At 41.4% G+C, this 18720-nt stretch overlaps 8 protein-coding genes across 14 annotated transcripts; 4 read left to right on the top strand and 4 right to left on the bottom strand.

The window, feature by feature from the left end:
• Positions 1-10: 10 nt before the first annotated feature.
• Positions 11-1326, top strand: LOC122611523 (transmembrane protein 147). The gene is made up of 4 exons (XM_043784666.1): positions 11-196; positions 304-442; positions 510-618; positions 801-1326. Exons 1-4 carry the CDS (start codon positions 123-125, stop codon positions 1160-1162), a joined length of 684 nt encoding a protein of 227 aa, XP_043640601.1. The 5' UTR covers positions 11-122; the 3' UTR covers positions 1163-1326.
• A 109-nt stretch (positions 1327-1435) lies between these two features.
• Positions 1436-3905, bottom strand: LOC122611519. 5 transcript variants are annotated; one of them, XM_043784656.1, is made up of 8 exons: positions 3693-3905; positions 3482-3636; positions 3148-3428; positions 2906-3089; positions 2467-2851; positions 2099-2412; positions 1887-2042; positions 1441-1820 (listed from the first exon to the last, which is right to left on the bottom strand). In XM_043784656.1, exons 1-8 carry the CDS (start codon positions 3821-3823, stop codon positions 1696-1698), a joined length of 1731 nt encoding a protein of 576 aa, XP_043640591.1. In that variant the 5' UTR covers positions 3824-3905; the 3' UTR covers positions 1441-1695. The 5 variants fall into 5 exon arrangements, with proteins under 5 accessions (XP_043640593.1, XP_043640594.1, XP_043640591.1 ...); XM_043784657.1 differs by having other exon boundaries at positions 1445-1820; positions 1887-2021; XM_043784658.1 differs by lacking the exon at positions 3482-3636 and having other exon boundaries at positions 1436-1820.
• Positions 3906-4236: 331 nt separating this feature from the next.
• LOC122625544 (glia maturation factor beta) lies at positions 4237-5477 on the top strand. Its single transcript, XM_043805641.1, has 4 exons — positions 4237-4402; positions 4561-4654; positions 4725-4915; positions 4977-5477. Exons 1-4 carry the CDS (start codon positions 4400-4402, stop codon positions 5103-5105), a joined length of 417 nt encoding a protein of 138 aa, XP_043661576.1. The 5' UTR covers positions 4237-4399; the 3' UTR covers positions 5106-5477.
• LOC122625531 (zinc finger protein OZF) lies at positions 5414-7265 on the bottom strand. The gene is made up of 3 exons (XM_043805623.1): positions 7140-7265; positions 6745-6963; positions 5414-6684 (listed from the first exon to the last, which is right to left on the bottom strand). Exons 2-3 carry the CDS (start codon positions 6868-6870, stop codon positions 5569-5571), a joined length of 1242 nt encoding a protein of 413 aa, XP_043661558.1. The 5' UTR covers positions 6871-6963; positions 7140-7265; the 3' UTR covers positions 5414-5568.
• LOC122625536 (ubiA prenyltransferase domain-containing protein 1 homolog) lies at positions 7227-11012 on the top strand. 2 transcript variants are annotated; one of them, XM_043805631.1, is made up of 2 exons: positions 7227-8279; positions 8898-9129. In XM_043805631.1, the coding sequence occupies exons 1-2, from the start codon at positions 7750-7752 to the stop codon at positions 8992-8994; spliced, it is 627 nt and encodes a 208-aa protein (XP_043661566.1). In that variant the 5' UTR covers positions 7227-7749; the 3' UTR covers positions 8995-9129. The 2 variants fall into 2 exon arrangements, with proteins under 2 accessions (XP_043661566.1, XP_043661564.1); XM_043805629.1 differs by having other exon boundaries at positions 7239-8184; positions 8898-11012.
• A 111-nt stretch (positions 11013-11123) lies between these two features.
• LOC122625910 (probable cytochrome P450 303a1) lies at positions 11124-12989 on the bottom strand. Its single transcript, XM_043805969.1, has one exon. It carries the CDS (start codon positions 12706-12708, stop codon positions 11194-11196), a length of 1515 nt encoding a protein of 504 aa, XP_043661904.1. The 5' UTR covers positions 12709-12989; the 3' UTR covers positions 11124-11193.
• An 899-nt stretch (positions 12990-13888) lies between these two features.
• LOC122626616 lies at positions 13889-14948 on the top strand. Of its 2 annotated transcripts, none has more exons than XM_043806934.1 (2): positions 13889-13994; positions 14274-14948. In XM_043806934.1, the coding sequence occupies exons 1-2, from the start codon at positions 13984-13986 to the stop codon at positions 14890-14892; spliced, it is 630 nt and encodes a 209-aa protein (XP_043662869.1). In that variant the 5' UTR covers positions 13889-13983; the 3' UTR covers positions 14893-14948. The 2 variants fall into 2 exon arrangements, with proteins under 2 accessions (XP_043662869.1, XP_043662868.1); XM_043806933.1 differs by having other exon boundaries at positions 13984-13994; positions 14250-14948.
• A 750-nt stretch (positions 14949-15698) lies between these two features.
• Positions 15699-18666, bottom strand: LOC122612649 (A-kinase anchor protein 10, mitochondrial). Its single transcript, XM_043786402.1, has 4 exons — positions 18522-18666; positions 18152-18397; positions 16722-17780; positions 15699-16654 (listed from the first exon to the last, which is right to left on the bottom strand). Exons 1-4 carry the CDS (start codon positions 18547-18549, stop codon positions 16149-16151), a joined length of 1839 nt encoding a protein of 612 aa, XP_043642337.1. The 5' UTR covers positions 18550-18666; the 3' UTR covers positions 15699-16148.
• Positions 18667-18720: the final 54 nt, after the last annotated feature.

Below are 18720 nucleotides of genomic sequence, written 5' to 3'. Positions count from 1 at the left end.
CCGCCAGCCCTGTTATGCACATATCGATAACCAACGGCGAGCAACGCTAGTTTTTTTCTTTTCAACTTTTAATTCTTCTCTTAATTAAGTAAAAATAAAATAGTCATAGTTTATCAAAGAAAATGACACTGTATCACTTTGGAAATTGCGTGGCTCTGCTGACACCGTACTACTTCACCTACAAATACTCCGGCCTGTGAGTTTCCGCCTGGTTTCTGGTGGATTTGCCGACTGCCAAGTCCGCAGTTCTACCAAGTGAATAAAACTATTTGTGAATGGTCCCGGATTACTTTTTTTTAACAGATCGGAATATGGAGCCTTCTGGAAGTGCGTGCAGGCGGGAGGCATTTATATATTCACACAGCTCGTCAAGATGCTAGTGCTGGCCACGTTCTTCTACTCTGACGCTCCATCCTCCAGCGGCGAGTTTAACTTCTTTGCGGTGCGTGTGCTTATCTGTATTTACCTTTACCCAATTATTAAGGTCATGTGGTTACTCTGGTTTGCAGGAGATCCTCCGCTGCAGCGCGGACATCGCCGATCTGCTTGGATTCGCACTAATCCTAAGTCGCATTCCCGGCAAGGGCCACTCAAAGCTTATTACGGCTGGACTTGGATGTAGGTTGCATGAACCAACTTAATTAACATCATGGTGGGGGTAGTTTTAAAAGACCGAAGTACTCAGTTCAGATATGTGAACATTACAACTGCGATGGCTGGTCCACCTTTTATACCCTAATCCATACTTGACAACTCCCAAAGATTCACTTAAAACTAAGGATTTTCGTATACTTGTACAGGGGCCACCGCCGAAGTAATTCTTTCCCGAGGTATCATGCTGTGGGTGGGAGCCCGAGGCACCGAGTTTAGCTGGATCTACATACTCAAGTGTCTGGAGTCGAACGTGCTTCTGGTGCAGCACATTACCACGGCCACCCTGATCTGGCTCTTTACCCGTCACGATTTAAACAAGGCGTTAAAGCCGCTGGTTAGTCTGCTTCTGGCGGTTACTGTTTTCAAAGGCGTCTGGCTGGAGGGCATGCTCCATATTTTGACCATTGGACCTTGGCTGACTGTGGCTGTGAAAGCGCTGGTGGCGGCCGTAATTGGATTCTTTACTCTGCACATATATTCGGGTCTAGCCCAGCAGATCGGAATTTAAGCAATTGTGCCAAACTCTCTGTATTCCTTTGTTTTTGTAACTTGTTTATTTTTTGGTGTTGTCAGAGATATTAGGATTTTGTAACAAAGACAACAATTACGGTTAGAGAATTACTCCAAATGTTAATGAATTATAGCTACGATACCGTAATAGTAACAAAGATACCTAACGTGTTTTATTGGGTACAATGAATCTTTAAGTTAACTTTAAGTTAAGATGACAATGGAAAATACATATTGTAAAAGACAGGAAGGGGCTACATACTATAAAATCTTTTCATTTTGAAATGAAACAATTTATTGAGGCTATCCTTACTTAACTTAACAAAAAGGACGTACGGAAATTAAGTAGATTAAAGCTATTGTGTTAGAAATATGCTCAACTTATAACTACTTTAACGCAATAGTAACAGAAAATACGCGACTGTAGGTGAGAGCAATAAACAATACATAAACATAGTGTTGAACATCGTTGACCAACTTATCAACTACAAAATCTAATTGCTAATCCTGAAAACCATTATCTACAATTAATCAGATAATCTCACTCAGCGTAAGATTGTCTATTAACTTAGCGGACTCTTTGCCAAGAGTAATTTGGTCCATTTCAAGCGAGTTAGCTCGCTTTGATATCTCTATAAAATGGTCTCGAACGAGATCTGAAATTCAAGTTCTACATTATTTCGAACACATATTGGAGCCATATGGATATATTTTGAACTCACACAACAAATGGAGAAATGCTAACGAAGCCTGGGTGCGACCCGCAAACGTTTTTATAAAATCAAAGGCATCTATTCCCGTTATATTCGGATTATTACGCCAAATGTTTAAGAGACTCATCATTACGCTGTAGGTGTCTGCAATGAGATTATAACTTACTTACATTAACATGATTACTTAACGACAAAATGATCTAAAAATACGTCAAACTCACGAGCATGATTATTCTCACAGTATATGGAGTGCTCATTCATTTTGTTATTATGAATTAAAGGATTGACATCAGGCTGTTGCAGTTCAGGTTGGCAGTTCGAAAAGGCTTCCACTTCATCCGGTTCAGGCTGATATATATATGCTTCTTTATCCCTGCATTTTTTAACGCGAAAAGGTCGTACAAATATCTCCTTGAAAAGGTTCTCGGTGAATTCGCCGCCAAATATGGTTCTCAGTGTGTTTTCAGCCTCGTATTCCATTTCTTTTATACTGAGCTTATGGCCGGAGTTGTTACGACGAGCTGAACAAGTTACACTACATCGAGAAATGAGTACATTTAATATTACAAAATAGAATAAAGTTTCTTACTTATTATTCAGTTTACGGAAAAGTTCACTGGGGGGTTTCGGAAAAACCCACGGTTTTGGCACATTCACTTCCCTTGAAATGCAATCATGAATGTATTTCTGTCTATGCTTCACCAGCTGCTCCCGAGTATATTCAATGCGTTTGTCTACTATAAGCTTTCTTTTCCGATTCATTGGCTTGCTAAATTTGATTTCCACAAAAGAATTCAAAACTTCAGGCAATAACGGTTCACAAACTATTTGAGTTACTTTAGCTGGTTCAATGTTATGCTGGAAGATTTGGGTCATGATAGCATTGTCAGCTTGGAAAATTTGCCAATCATCCAATCTAGGCATTTTATCTGGTAAAATGTCAGTTGGATCCTCAGTGGTTGAGTGACGCTTTACTATAATAAAAAAATAGTTGGAATACGTTTTTAATCGAAATGAGAATTTCTTACAGGAGTTCCTTGTGGCGTCTTTGGGGTAAAGCTCCTGAAAAATGGTTAGATCCGCCCCTTCGGCTTCCCCAAAACCATTTGATGGCATAATAACGCTATGATCCTCGACAAATTCAATCTCTTCGGTGATTGTAATGGAATGATACGATTTCGACTTCGTGCAGCTTCGGTTTAGTTCAATAGACTGTTTATATATAATAAATCATATAAGAAAAAAGTTCCGCAGTATTTTGGCAACCAACCTCGTCGCATTCCTCCTTCCCGTGTTGTTTACAATCCAAGAGCCACATCTGGCATTCAGATAGCATCTTTTCGAAGTAGTCCTGTGCGAACTCGTCCAACAGCTCCGATTCCTGCAGTCTGGCACGTTTTGACGCTGTTACTTTCGATTTTTTGGTGATTACCCGCTTTCTATTGCGTTGGATTTGAATCTCAGATTTGTTGACCACTAAAGATTTGGTGGTGGTGCGGACGTAATCCAAGTTGGTACGTGTACATTGATCAAGTAATAGTTTCGTATCCCCTATAAAGATGATTATGTATCAACGCATTCGTAGTATTCAGAATAATAATTACACAAGAGTAGATCCACCTTGCATCTAAAAATATCCGTAACGCCGAGAAACAAGCGGGAAATGTCCTTAAAAAGAACATTTGGTTTGTTTTTCTTAGCCAAAACATTTGATCGTGTTCCTAATGTATTTTTCTCAATTAATTCAGTAATTTGCTTGCTAAATTGTAAAAAAATTACTTGCTGAAACAAATAGTTAAATTCCTATTTAATTACCAGCAGGCGACCAAATCCACATCTGCGATCTCATTCCGATCGAGTTGGGCAAACGATTTCCGCGATTTCCGACATCCCGCTTTCCAGCAGGAATTAAGGATGTTGTCCTCATATAAATTTAAGTTCATCATATCTACTGCATTAGGCACAAAATTGATAGTTTTAAGTATTTTATAAGCTAATGCTAAACATTGTAACTTTAAATAAACTGTAACATGGCGTCGAAAGTAACGGTGCTTTTTTGACAGTCCTTCAGTATCTAGAGAGGACAAACATGATTCAGATATCGCATAAAACATGATTTTTGTTAGTATTACAAAAATTAAAGTTTTAAATGTATGTATAATCTAGATTTACAATATAGCTTTTTAAATTCAAGCTTAGCAAAAACAGTGCATTTGGATTACTCTTAATCATGATAACAAAGAATCTTTTAATAATAAGAAAAGTAACTGATACTTGTAGATAAATTATTTTGGATTTTTTTAGTAACGTCGTTTAACAACACTTCACGATATATTTCATTCAGTTCGTGATTTTTTGGCGTTCAGTGAACGGTCTCACTGCAGGAACAAAACAAAACTCAGAAAAAACCATAGTATTTAAACGATTCTTTAAGAACAAGTGATATTACATTCCCACAATTAACTGCCAAAAATTCTGTATAGCAGCACAATTTACAGATCCTAAACTTCAAAGCTGAAAATATGGTAAGATGAGCACAAGAGATTGGAAATCACTTACCAAAATGAAAACATGACTAATAGAGTGTGGGCGTGTTTTTGTTTTTTGTTTTTCAATCGAAGATTGTTGTTTCCAGATAAGTATGGGGACTTCATTCTTTAATCAATTATATCGATTTAAACAGGGTGATAACCAGATATGCGACATAAGCAACGAAGTTCTGGAGGAATTGAAGAAGTTCCGATTCAGCAAGAGCAAAAATAATGCTGCTTTGATATGTAAGACTTTATTGCCATGGTAACATACATACATAGGTAGCTTGTAAGACCACGCCATTGTCCCTTGCAGTGAAAGTCGACCGGGAGAAGCAATCGGTGGTACTGGATGATTTTATCGACGATATCTCAGTAGACGAACTGCAGGACACATTGCCAGGACATCAGCCCCGATACATCATCTATACGTATAAGATGGTGCATGACGATCAGCGTATTTCGTACCCAATGTGCTTTATATTCTATACACCAAGGGATAGTCAGGTGGGAGCCTAGTAATACTAAAATATAGTTCAAATTTCATAATTTTTTTCATCTATTTCAGATTGAATTGCAGATGATGTACGCCTGCACAAAGAGCGCCCTTCAGCGCGAAGTGGATCTCACACGCGTCTACGAAATACGCGAACTGGACGAACTCACCGAGGAGTGGCTTAAAGCCAAGCTCAAGTAGAGATGTTTTAATCTCTGGGATCAATCAATCCGGGCCGTTGTCAAAAGCAATATTTTATAATAGTTCTCTGATTGATTTTTGAGATTTTTATATACATATTCAAACTGGATCAAGCCGATACCAACGATGCATACCAATACCAAACAAACAAATATTGAAATACTACAACTTTTACCTACAGAAAAAACAAATCAAGCTTAGTTTATACAACAATGACATTTTTATATCGACGATCGCAGGCGACAAGTATGCGCAAGGAGTTTTAGTGATTTTAGTTCTTGCATTTAAGTAATAATCTTTATAGAAGCTGTGCTTGCCAAATTTCTACATGTATTTATTGTAAAGATATTAAAGCAAACATGACAAAAAGTATTCCATTTTATATAGACAAACTAAAAACAAGTTTTCAATATCAAAATATAATTAGAGATGAAGTAATAAATTAAAAGAAAATGCATTTTTTCTAGTAATGTAGTCTTTGTGCTGCCGTATGGTGTAGCATAGTGTAACGTCCTTCACTAGGCGTTGGCGGTGGAGGCGGCGGCGGAGCCAACATGTGAGCCATTGCAGCCATTCCCATTTGTGTGGCGGGATTCGGTGGCCCGAGATGATGCAATGCATCGTGATGGTAGTGATGCGACATGGGCGGTGCCGGAGGCAACGGCAAATTCAGTAGATTATTATTCGCCGCATGTGTGCGGAAGTGGAGACTTAGGCTGTCCGCCGTGTCAAAAGCCTTGTCACAATCCGGGCACTTGAAATGGGCGTGATCAAGGGTATCCAGACCCACGGGATCGGTGTCTATAGCCTCATCATCATCATCGTCCACTATATCATGGTTTGTACTGGATTCCAAAGGATGAAGCTTCAATTTATGCGTCCGCATGTCTCTTCGCCTGCTAAAAGCCTTGCCGCAGACATCGCAGTGGTGGTTTTTGATGCCCGTATGGGTTATCATGTGCTTGGCAAGATCACCGGCTGTATAGAAACCTTTTTGACAGAGCGAGCATACCTGATCTCGCACTCCTAAATGAATCTTCTGGTGCGCCTGAAAGTTCCCCAGCGCCGAAAACTGCTTGGAACAGATCTCACACTGAAAAGGCTTGTCGCCCGTGTGCGTTCGTTCGTGGACCTTGAGATTGTACTTCTGGGCGAATCTCTGGATGCAAAAGCTGCATTGGTAGGGTTTCTCGCCCGTATGTGTTCTTATATGCTGTGTTAGTTGGGCAATGCACTTAAAGCTTTTGTGACACTCGTAGCAGGTGTGAGGCATCTTTGGCACAGGTTTGGGCCCCCGTTTTTTGTGTTCTTCTGGAGGCTTCCTTTGATACCGTGACCGCCTCTTGCTCACTTTGGCATCCACCGGCTCATCTTCATCGCTGTCGCGTTGCGGAAGCATCGTCTTCTCTACAAAGTCCGTGTTGGTGGCCGCATCCTGACGCCAGGACTCCAGAATGCCTAGATATTGCCTTAGCCGAAGATCGCTGTTTTCGCATTCCTGCTTGAAGTGGAAGGCTACTCCCAGCCGGTAAATACAGTTGTTGCAGATCACCGAAGGTAGGCCATCGGTTTTAAAAACCTAAGACAATATGTACAAATATGCCAATTAGAAGTCGAATATTTTCTTTTTAATACCCACTCTTATTTTTGCGCATTGCATCAACATTACGGAGGGCATCATAGCAAAATCTGTGCTATAAATCGAAGTTACAGGATGCAGTTCCTCCAGGCAAACTCGACAAATTTTGTGGATATTATAGTCCATCTTTTAATTCAAGCTTATGGAAATCAACAAATAAATGCTAAATGTTTTGCTTTAGACGCCGATCAGCTGGTTGGGACCAGGGCGGCAACGCTACTGTAAAAATTCTAGCTGGTGAAACTGAAACTGCTATATATGGTTAAATGTGTTTAACTTTTTAAGGTGAGTATGAGCAATTTAGATTTTTGCAGGAAAAGTAATATTTGGTTAGTAACTTTTTTCCATGTTGCTAATATATCCTATTCAAGGAGGGTTGTGATAACGATAATTACCTACATTCCTTTATAAAATTACAGTAAAAACTGTAAGTACAACCAGGGCTGTACTAGTAATTCGGCGTTGCCACCTTCAACGAAAAAGTGTGACCTTCTTTCGTTTTTGCGCTGAAGTGACGTGACAGTTGATTTGTTTGATTAAAATAACTAAAAGTAAAAGCGCAGCTAAATCGATTTGCACCGGAATCCATTAACCTGGAATCGGCAGCCTGAAGCAAAGACGCAGCCGGAAAAGGAGAGGCACCCAGAAAGAACGATCGTCGCACCGGTAGAGGAAAATATAGAGAGGAAGAGAGAGCGTGAGAAACTGGGAGCTGCACGGGTGAAATTTCGTGGTTTCGGGACCCCGACCACCTGAACCCTCCACCTCCCGCTGATAATATATCCATTCCCCACTGGCAAGATGCTGTGTATACAATATTAGCGATTATCGAGAGCAGGCAGCGCATGTGCCGGCATCACAAAACCAACTATTGAATATTTAAGCTTTTGTAAACAAATTCTGGAGAGGAGGTGACCAAGGTCAAACAATCCGACGAATACGAATACCTGGCGGCTAGTTCGTTTCGCTCCACCGCAAAGTGCCAGTAATCCCGTGCCGCTTGCAATGGCTACAAGCAGCCAGCTGTTGCCCAACGGCAACTTGTCCAGGAATGGCAAGACCAAAATAGACGGTGAGGAGGTGGAAGCCGTCCTTGGAGCTCGTGCAGCAGGTGCAGATGCCGGAGTAGCACTAACGGGACTAACAGGACACTCATCCACTTCCGGAACGTTTATGAAACTGAAAACCTATCTCCTAGCTCTGCGTCCCTGGTCGCTGTCCGCCAGTCTGGTTCCAACGTTGCTCGGCTCAGCCCTGGCCTACCGCTCCCAGTGGGCGGAGGAGTTTTCGCTGGCCACCTTCTTCCTCACCGCCTTCACCGTGGTCACCGTCCACTGCGCCGGCAACGTCGTGAACACCTACTTCGACTTCATCAAGGGCATTGACAAGCAGAAAGCCGACGACCGCACGCTGGTGGACCATATACTCACAAAGGATGAGGTGAGCACTCGCACGGATGGATCAATTAAGCCAATAGTGTGCAGTTTTGTCCATAGGATGTATTTAACAGCAGGACGACCTACTCATTTTTTTCGGAAAGTAAAACTAACTAAGTTCAAGATCAGAGTAAAATATATACTTCAGTCGATTACTTAATAATTTCAAAACAGTTTTCGATCTGACGTGTACATGAAAATTCCTAATTTCCAAACATTTTATTCCGAAAAATCACATTATATGCACAGAGACTTCTTCTGTAAATTTAATGGCAAAACGTGATTTTTAAATTCATATTTGTTAATAGGTAAGCAAAAAGTTTTTAAATTTTCTTTTTTCATGAACATTAGGTATTGTTCTACAGAAACAATTATAACCATCTAAAAAGTCTAACAATGCAGTCTAAGTATGTGTGTACCATTCAGATGAACAGAAATTAAATTATTTTTATATACGTTCAGAAAAAAAACGTGCCGAATCGTACACCGTTTCGGAGGAGAAAACAATATCAAGATATCTTACCAATTAGCAAGGTTCTAATTTAAATCAAGGGCAAATATATTAGAGAGCAGTCAATCAATCATACTTTTAAAATTGAGAATTTTCTTTAGAACATTCTCCCAATTTTGTTTACTATATAATAGGAATTAATTAAATGACAATGAAATAAGTCACTTACCACAATTACAAATAATAAATGTTTTGCATATTTGCAGGTGGTATCGCTGGGCGCCATTCTGTACATGGCTGGTTGCGGAGGTTTTGTTTTGCTGGCTGTGCTCAGTCCGGCGAAAATGGAGCACCTGGCACTGATCTACTTCGGGGGATTGTCCTCGAGCTTCCTGTACACTGGAGGCATCGGTTTCAAGTACATTGCCCTTGGAGATCTGGTAATACTAATACTCTTTGGACCCATCTCGGTACTTTTCGCCTTCATGTCACAAACGGGTCATGTGGACTGGACAACAATGGGTTATGCGATTCCTCTGGCCCTCAACACAGAGGCAATTCTGCATAGTAACAACACTAGAGATGCGGACAACGATCGCCGGGCTGGAATTGTAACGCTCGCCATTTTAATAGGACGTACAGCATCTCACGTTCTGTATGCCATGCTACTCTTCGCACCCTACTCATTATTCTTCATCTTCGGCTTGAAGTACTCTCTGTGGTTCCTACTGCCGCTGGTAACCCTGCCACAAGCCTTCCAGATTGAGAAGCGTTTCCGTAACGAACAGACAATGCACCTGGTTCCTCGGCAAACAGCTAAGCTGAACTTCTTTTTTGGCATCTTGTATATCGTGTCCTGCTGTTGCGCCCACCAGTTGCCTACCTTCGGGTTGCGAAGAAATTGATGGGCGGGATAAACTTACAGAACTGGCAGAAAATCTGAATCAGAGAGAACCTGGTGCAATGATTTAGGGAATTTCATTAGGCTTTAGTCAATGTGAGTAACAAGAAGGGAAAATGAAGCTTTGTCAGCTTCCCAAAGTTTGATGTTGCGCAAAATTCGAATGCTGCTAGTCGCCCGTTAGATTCTAAACTTTTGAACTGAACATATCCTAGCCCTAAACGGTCGATTACTTTGAGAGAAATTCTATGGTTGATATAAGACATTTTGAAATACAAATTAAAGGCCTAGTATCAGCTTAACAGTTTACTATATTAATTCCAAATGATAATCCATAACCATTGTGCAAACACAAGTAAAACTTAATCCAATTCGTTAAGCTAAAAAGTCCATAAACCAAATACATACTTAAAATAAATATTAAAATCTTTTACAATATTAAATTTTTTGTAATATTGAAATTTTAAGAAATACATTTCATTGGCTTTCAAGTTTATTAAACCAAAGGCATGATATTAGACAATTAATTTCTAAGTCAAAAATTGCTTAAATTGTCCTAGGGTTTGCTTACTACCTATAATATCGACCTTAACCTATCCCACTCGCTTTTATTTATTTCATATCGTCACAATCTTAAGTCCTTACCAATCAATGTTATCAATAATCATACTCTTCCTCCCGCGCGTTGGGAATTACGGACCAAGAAAGTTTTGTGCAGCAGCAACCAGTAATTGTAATTCAGACCGACTTTTATATTATTCTAAAATATATATCACCACATTCACACGGGTGCAGATACTTAAGTTTCGCGAATCAAAATGCAGATTTACTTTACGAATAGAAGTGCTTGGAAATGCAGCTAAGTTGAATGTTTTTGGCAATTGGCTGGCTTGCTTTGAGAGTTTTACAAATATTATATACACGGTCACGAGCATATATTTATACACAAATCTAGATCATGTAAGCCCAGTGTCTAGCGGCTGGCTCAGAGTGAGAATTAAAAAAGAAAAATCAAGAAAACCTAAGTAAAACGAAAACGGAACACAAATTACAATTTTTAAATAACTATATACGTAGATGTCGAGGACGAGGAGCAACAATTGTTTTCCATTAACAATAGCGTATGCATATAAACAAATAGCTTTAAATGACAAAAAGAAAAGGAGAAAGCCAAATCCCATTCGCATTATAATTCATTGTGTAACTGAACATTTGTGTGGCAATATTTATTTGTACGCTAGATTTTTGTATATTCATTCATTCTTTTGTATATTGCATATATTGCATAAAGAAATGCTTTTGTTGGAATCGCTCAGTAACCGAGTGGAATTGAACTAAGTGAAAACTTCGTAGACTACAAATCAACAACCAGATGAACAATAATAATTATAATGATATTGATAATTAAATGTTTAATTAGAGAATGTAAACAAGAATTGTGTAATATATACTGATTTATATTTTATTGAACGCCAAGAAAGTGCAAGGGGCTTTAATTAATCTTTTTTCCATTCCATTCCATAAAGTCTTAAAAATAGGCTTAAAATGTTGTAACAAATACGCAACCTATATTTCAATGCAAACAGAAAATGGAGGATGATTCAGTAATATTGTAAGCCGTAATCCGTGTCGAGGTAAGTTGAACTTAAACGCCATTCTCCTTATTTCTGCTCTCTAGCCACCAACATAATGTCATATGGCTTCACCGCAGCGGTGGCTCCCTCGAGCGGCACCTCCTCCGGCACCTGACCCGGAATGGCCACCATTTTAAAGTTTTGGAGGACTGTGGTCGTGAACATAAACAGATTCTGTCGCCCCAACAAGTCTCCCATGCAGCGATGGCGTCCGAATCCAAAGGGGTTGAAGGCTTTTGGTAGTTGCAGATGGCCATTGATAAGGTATCTGTCAGGATTGAATGCCTCAGGATCCGGAAAGTCGACTGGGTTGATCAGCATTCCCCTAAAACAGGCTATGACCATAGTGTCCTTCGGAATTTCATATCCCGACAATCGAGTATTGCACACGGCTCGATGCGGTATGCCAAAAGTGTGGAGCATGAACATCCTGACCGCCTCCAATGTAATAGCTTCGCAGTAGGGCAAGTTGGAGCGATCGCGGGACCACTCGGGAATGCGCTCCAGACCCACTACCTCCTTGATTTCCTGAAAAGCTCTCTCCTGGATTTTAGGCTGCAGCACCAAGTGCATAAAACAAAAGCCCAGACTCTTGTTCGTGGTCTCGGACCCAGCCAAGAACATATCCAAGCAAATGGCTAAGAGACTCTCATCACTGAACATTCCCTTATCATCGTTTCCCTCGTCCTGGGCACGGAGATACGAATCCATAAGATCTCTTGGTTCGTCGTAGTTCTTATATGTCAAGCGATGCAGCTCGATCTCCTTGCTCATAAAGGAATACAAGGATCTATGACTCTCCACGAAACCATTGTAGCCAGAGAAGTCCGGAGCTATGAATCGAAGCAGCGGAAAGTGGCTGAATAGAGCACCCACCATATCGATGTTTTTGAAGAGCTCAAAAAAGGTCTCCAGCAATTCCGTAATCTCCAGAGAACCAGGTTCATATCTTCTACCACTCAGCATGCACCAGAGAGTGTTCAAAACGTAAACACTCGTTAGGTCGTGCATTTCAATCCTCGCCTGCTTTCCTCCTGCCTTCAGCACCCTATCCTTTAAGTCCTGCAGCAAGCACGTTGCCTCATTATGCACTATATCCATCATGCCACTTCTGGCAAAGCCAAAGTTCTTCAGATGTCTCAGAATGAATCTACGCTGCTCCACCCACATTTCACCGTCGGTTAAAAGTACTCCCAACCGAGAATTGAAGGTTCTTAGACGATAAAATATACCATCGGGACGGCCGTCGATATCTTCGTTGGTCATCATTTCACAGATGGCATCGTTCGTATAGGCTATCACCACCTTATCCTTGCCAATCTTGAGGCCGAAGAACCCATAAGGATTCACATACTGCTTGGCTAACACGTCGATCGCCTTGCAAAACATTCCAAGGCGACACCGTAGTTGGAAAACCTGCAGGGCACTTCCTACAACCGGATACCAACAAGGTCCTGGCGGAAACCGCTTGGGCTTTCGAACTCCTCCAAACCAGACGGCCAACAGAGTGGCACAGAAAATCCAGATGACCGCATAAAACATGTTTTTGCCTTTGCTTTCACTTTTCCCAGTTACGCAATCTTGAGTTTCGAGTTGGTAAGTTGGTATCCACTGTTTCCTGGTGACTTAGTCCAGAGTTCGATCCCGCTCCTGACGTTCACTCAAATCGACTGAATCCGCTCAGTTGGTTGGGCGTCGCTTTTATAGAGGTCTTGTGAAAAGCTTTTCCTCATCTTTGATTTGTCTTTTAAAGTTATCTCAAGCGTGATAGTTGGGCAAAATGGAAGTCACAAAATTGTATATGTGAATGTTCTGGGCTAATTATTTATATATACATATATGCTTAATCATAAGTAATTACATGTCCTTAAAATTCTTCTTAAAGAACGTTGAATAGAAACCCAAAATAGGTCGACTTGGACATTTCTCAAATTAAAACAAGCGAGAATGCCTAACTCTAGCTGATCGAATATCAAATACCCGTTACTCAGCACGTGTGAGTGCCCGGAAGAATACTCAAAATTCTATTGCTATATCGATTACGGCTAGAGATCTTGACCAAGAATATATATACTTATTTCATCAAGTACCACCTAGTATACCCTTTTGAGCGAAGGAAGGAATAGTTTTTAGAACATTAATTTATTCGAAATATTTATATCAGATGGTCCGGAAATTCCACTATAGCGTTCACTCTCGTTATAAATGTAAAAAGGATTTTTTGGAATTCGCTGAGGGACTATAGCATAACATTATTAGCCCTAAAGACACAAATCTTCACCCTTCTGACCCACTGCCTTGTGGATAGTTCAACTGCATTTTCCTCGGGGATAAATTGCCGCTAACCACCGATATTTATGGTCATGGACAACGCTACCAAAACCACCGCCAAAGTCAAGGAAAACTTGTTGCGTTCAGAAAACCGCGAAAACGCAAACAGAAAAAACCCGTTTGCCCGAAATGAAAGGGAAAACAAATGGAGATGTTGGGAAAGAGAAAAGTAAGGAGACGGAGGAGGTGCTGCCTGGACAACTCGACGAGATGAGGCTATTATGTCATCGCCACCGCCATTGCCATTGCGGAAAGCGGCGGGATGGACTTCGTTTTGATGATAAGTCAGCTGGTTCCGGTTTCTGGAGATCGGGGATTGGGGCTTTGGGGGTAAGGATTTTGTTGTTTTGGACGATCAAAGTGGAGCTGCCATCGATTTTTGGCATCCAATTGGTGCTTTAACACGGCTGCACACTCGCGGAGTTCGCCCATTTGAAGACTGGCGTCCGAGCTGCAAAGACGTGACAGGACTGCAATTTACTCTAAATGGGTTTCAGGTGAGCGCAGTGACAAAGTGACCAGGATCTTCACACAGTACATACATATTTAAGTTCGTTATACCTGAAAAGTCGTTGAGTATTTGTATTGTGCGTGTCTAATTTCAGTTTACCAAACAGACTTTTATATAACTAATCCGTTTAAAAATTCGGTGAAATGTGAAATATAAACCGTCCTAATTAATATGTTTTAAAATCACACAGATTTAATATAATGTTTTTAAAACCAAATGATTTTAATACAATTTAACACAGTTCTCGTTGTAAATCAACCCTTAGAGTTGTGCTCTTAGCCGCCACCGGCCTGGGAGCCATGTACATGATGCATCTACTGGCCCAGGATTGGGTGAAGATCCGACCCATTCGAGGAATTACCCAACTAGCCGGAATGGCCGCTCAACCGCTCCAACAGGTTATTGCACCCATCCAACAAGCCAGCGGGGCTCTAAATTTATTCCGGAGCAGAAGAGAGGCCAGCCTGAATCATGAACTTGGTTGGGTGCGAAGGACCCAAGATTCGGGAGGGGGGAATGGTGGCAGGGGTGGCAGTGGTGGCGCCGCAGGAGTCCTGGATCACAGGACACCACCTGCCGTCGATTGGAAGAGGATCCTATCAAGGGATCCCTTCGAGTGCCTGCAATCCTTGATATGTCAACTGATGTCCGGAGCCGAAGCGAAAGTTCCGGAGGCTGAGTTGCTCATGGATTATCTGGAGTCATCTCTGGAGCTGGCTCCGGCCAAGATTGGTCGCGCCTTCAGCCGAGGATTGGCCTTACGGGGCTCAACGGAGCTGTGCTTCAACGAATATCCATTTTGCCTCTACTCCGCCAAAACGATGTTGCGCATCCTGCGTTGGTTCAGTGAATCGGGTGAAGTGCCCGTGGATAATGTGGCCTAGTTGAAATCCATTCTAGTTTCAGTTTATCTTAGAAGACTTAAAGGGGAAAGTGAAAATGTGAAATAATTTCATGATGTTGATAGAATGAAAATAAAAAATTAAATGATACGATGTATCATATTTTTTAATGTGTTTTAGGTCTTTACTTTACACATATAAATATAATATTTAAAGCGCATGGCCAGTAGTAATACCTACTAATTTAAACGATTATCTTTTTTAGTTTTAATCATCTATCTTTAATTTTTTAAGAAATATAGTTTTTTCCCAGTTAAGGTGTTTTATGTTTATTAGAATTTTGAATGAACATCATCCATGAAAGAACGTACAAATAAAAACTTCAATGAAAACACAAAAATTGTGGTATTCAAATTAATGGGACAAAAAACTACGACTGGAGATCCTGCGCACATGGAAGTGACGGGCCCGGCGTCTGCAGATTGGGCAGCGATGGTACCGTCGAATGGCCAGGTGGATGCAGCTGCTCCCAAACAAATGGACACAAAAAGCGCGACCAGGCAATGTATTCCTTTGTCCGTCCAGGGACTGCTATGAAGGCGTTCCTGAAGGGTCGCATTCCCCTGCAACTGGTCTCATCCTAGGAGTTTGTAAGCTTAATCTCAACTTTCTAGCTTTTGTAGTTCCTGAGATCTCGACGTTCATACGGACAGACGGACATGGTCATATCGATTCGGCTATTGATTCTGATCAAGAATATATATACTTGATATGGTTGAAAACGCTTCCATCTGCCTGTTACATACTTTTCAACGAATCTAGTATACCCTTTTACTCTACGAGTAACGGGTATAATAATCGCAAATAGGAAGTGTGGTTACTGAAAAAGTTTATTAATAACAATAAATTTTCCTTGGTTTTGTATCATCAGTATGCAAAAATATTCATATTCAAATACATTATTTAATACAATTGTTTAATCATATTAAAACGGAATGAAGTAACTTAGCTTCTGTTTCTGTTTTAGTTTTGTGGTTTGTTGCTGTAAATAACAAATGAGCGAGCAATAGTTTAGTTAATAATGCGCTTTCAAAGCTCATAGAAATAATTAAAATAAGTTAAAGAAAAAATGTTTGATTTGTTCAACACAATTTGTACATAAGAGAGCGTACTAGAGAGCTTCTGTTGCGACTTAATTTTGTGCACATGTTGGGGAGATTCTCGCTTTGATTCGGGCGTAAAAAGTAATTTTAAAAATGAGAATAAGTAAGAAATAAATTCCGTAATGGTTAAGCACATCAGGCCAGCGGGGGAGTCTTGCCACTAAGAGTGACACTCGTAACATCCCTAACAATCATTTCGGCCACCTGCCAAGCAATCTCCTCTTGCACATTATCCTCCGGCAGGTTCACCAGCTTTCTCATAGCATTTTTAAGCTTGTTTCCGCTGACAGTCAGTGACCACGGTTGCGATTTCAGGGCCACAGCATCCACGGCCTCGAAGTCCCGCTCATAGCGTCCCAATGAGTTAACAAACCCGAATTTCAGTGCGCCCGTAGGACGCTGCCACAACAGTTGGGGATTCGTCAGTTGCCTAGCATCGATGTTGAGATTTCCAGACTGATGATTAATCCCTGTTTTTGAAGGCGCTTGATCCATGGAAGCCAGCAGTGTGTTGTGCTGAGAAATGTGCGTGCAGTCGGACATGGATAGAGTTTTTCGATGTCGCTGTTGGGCGTTGGAGGATTTCGCAGCTCTTCTCAGGCTCAGCTTTTTTTGGAGATTCGGATGAGGGGTGGAAATATCTAAATAATGAAAAGTAAGCTTGGGTTAGTGCAACTTTGACACACAAGTCGATGTATCCGAACAAACCTCTCTTAACCTTCAGTTCATTCACGTAGTTATCAAAGATGTGCGACTTAAGAAAGTCAACGAAATACTTTTGCTCCAAATACTTGGCCGTTACTAAAAGGGCCAAATCGAAGGCTTGCCACTGTTCACCTGGAGCACAGATTGCTTGTTCCACACGTAAGCGAAGCTTCTGGGACATCCATAGGCGGCATTCGGATTGGAGGGAGAAGTATTTGTCGTATATGATCATGGCATCGCTTTGCGCTGCCTTGCGATCCTCCTCCTTCTCTTCGCCAGAAGCAAAGCTCTTGCGAAAGTTAATGCCGGTGATCCAGAACTCCAGGCATTCCCGTTCTTGTCGCTGTTCCAGGTACTCGGTAAAGTAGAACAAAGCCAGTTCGCTGTTCAAGACGTCGTAGATATTTATAGATCCGCCCTCGATCAACTCCAAACAGTATGTAGAGTAGTAGCCGCTTTGCAAAAATCCCTGCACATGATCCCGCTCCAGTTGCTCCAGCACAAACTCTCTAGCTTCGTCAAAGCAGTTGGCCGGGATTGGTTTGCTACACTCGGATTTATCCCTTCCACAAAGGAGCAGCGATATATGCGCGAGGATGACGATGGGCAGCTCCACTTGCAGGCTGGCGTTCACTATCAGATACTTTTGGTATATGGCAATGGCATCGCTGATGCTGGCCCGCGATAGTTCGGAGTTCATCACACATTCCGTCCCAGACTTTTGCCTATTGATTTGTTTGTTCGTCTCCGCATAAATGCGGCTCTTCTCGTCGTCTGTGAGGGGTTTGCGCATGGACAGATCGCACAGCGTCTTCAATTCAGGTACATCTTTGTCATCTTTGTGCGGAGAAGATTGTTCCATCGCCTTCCGTGGAGGGTCCTCGGGCTCCTCCTTTTCTTGCGTAAGCGCCGCCCGCTTAAAGTTCTCAATGTCCAAGTAGAATTTGATCAGCGGCAGCGCCTGTCGGGTTTCCAGATACTGAACAAAGAAGCTCAGGCAGTTCGGATCGTTGACGATGGAAGCGAGATTCATGGAGAGGCGTGAGTTGTAGGTGAAAATGTCTGGGAAAAAGCAAAAGGTATGAGTTTTTCTATTGATTGCTTATAGGGAAACTAAGTCAGCGTCTGTTATAACAAGCGCCTCATAAAGATCATCTAGTTTCATTTCACTCACATAGTTAAACATGTTGAATCATAAATCGCGTTTTTAAATAAGAAACATAGGTTCAAGATAAATGATTCGAATTGTCTTTAAACATTTTATAATCATGAATGACCATTTGTGGAAGTATGTTTAGCAAAAATGTTATCTATATTTTCTCCTGAGAAGTCGGGAATAAACCTGGGATTTGCTAATCGTACCAAGCCCATCAGAAGCGATATAAAGGTGGCAACGTGATGAGCAATTGAACAATGGGAAATGAGGTAATTACCATCGTTGCTGGCGAGACTGATGCCATCGGAGGGGGCTCCTCCTCCTGCTCCTCCTCCGGCAGATCCCACGCCCCCCTCCTCCTCCGCTTCTAGGAACACTTCGTCGCAGAAACTGGTTGTGGAGCGCAGCGAGTGGCGTTTGTGAGCCATGGCTCCATCTGCAGCTCCGTCGGGGGAGTCCACATCATACGCTGGCATTTGGCCACAACTGGCATCCGTGGCATCTTGGCTGCTGCGACGTCGGCCTAAATAAAATCAACGAAAACAAATGTAATTGGTGTCAACAGAAGAAGAAGAGGAGAAAGACGAAGCAGGGAAGGGGAGTTGGGTGAAAACAGCAGCGAAATTTCTTCAAATTGTTTGACTCACTGGTGTGCCTCTTGATGTAATTTAACATTTTTACATTCTCCGGCTTTCGTTCGATTTGAAAAATGCTTCTTGTGATTGAAAATGCCGATCAACTGGGTACTCGATGAAATAAATTAATGCAGTGCGACGGTAAATATTATGAAAATGTTTTCAGACAATGGGGTATTTTTTAGTGTATTGTCGTTGGCTGGTCATACTT

The sequence above is a fragment of the Drosophila teissieri genome, chromosome 2L, assembly GCF_016746235.2.
Source record: "Drosophila teissieri strain GT53w chromosome 2L, Prin_Dtei_1.1, whole genome shotgun sequence".
In the NCBI taxonomy this organism is placed as follows: domain Eukaryota; kingdom Metazoa; phylum Arthropoda; class Insecta; order Diptera; family Drosophilidae; genus Drosophila; species Drosophila teissieri.
This window is presented reverse-complemented; position numbering and strand designations above follow the sequence as displayed.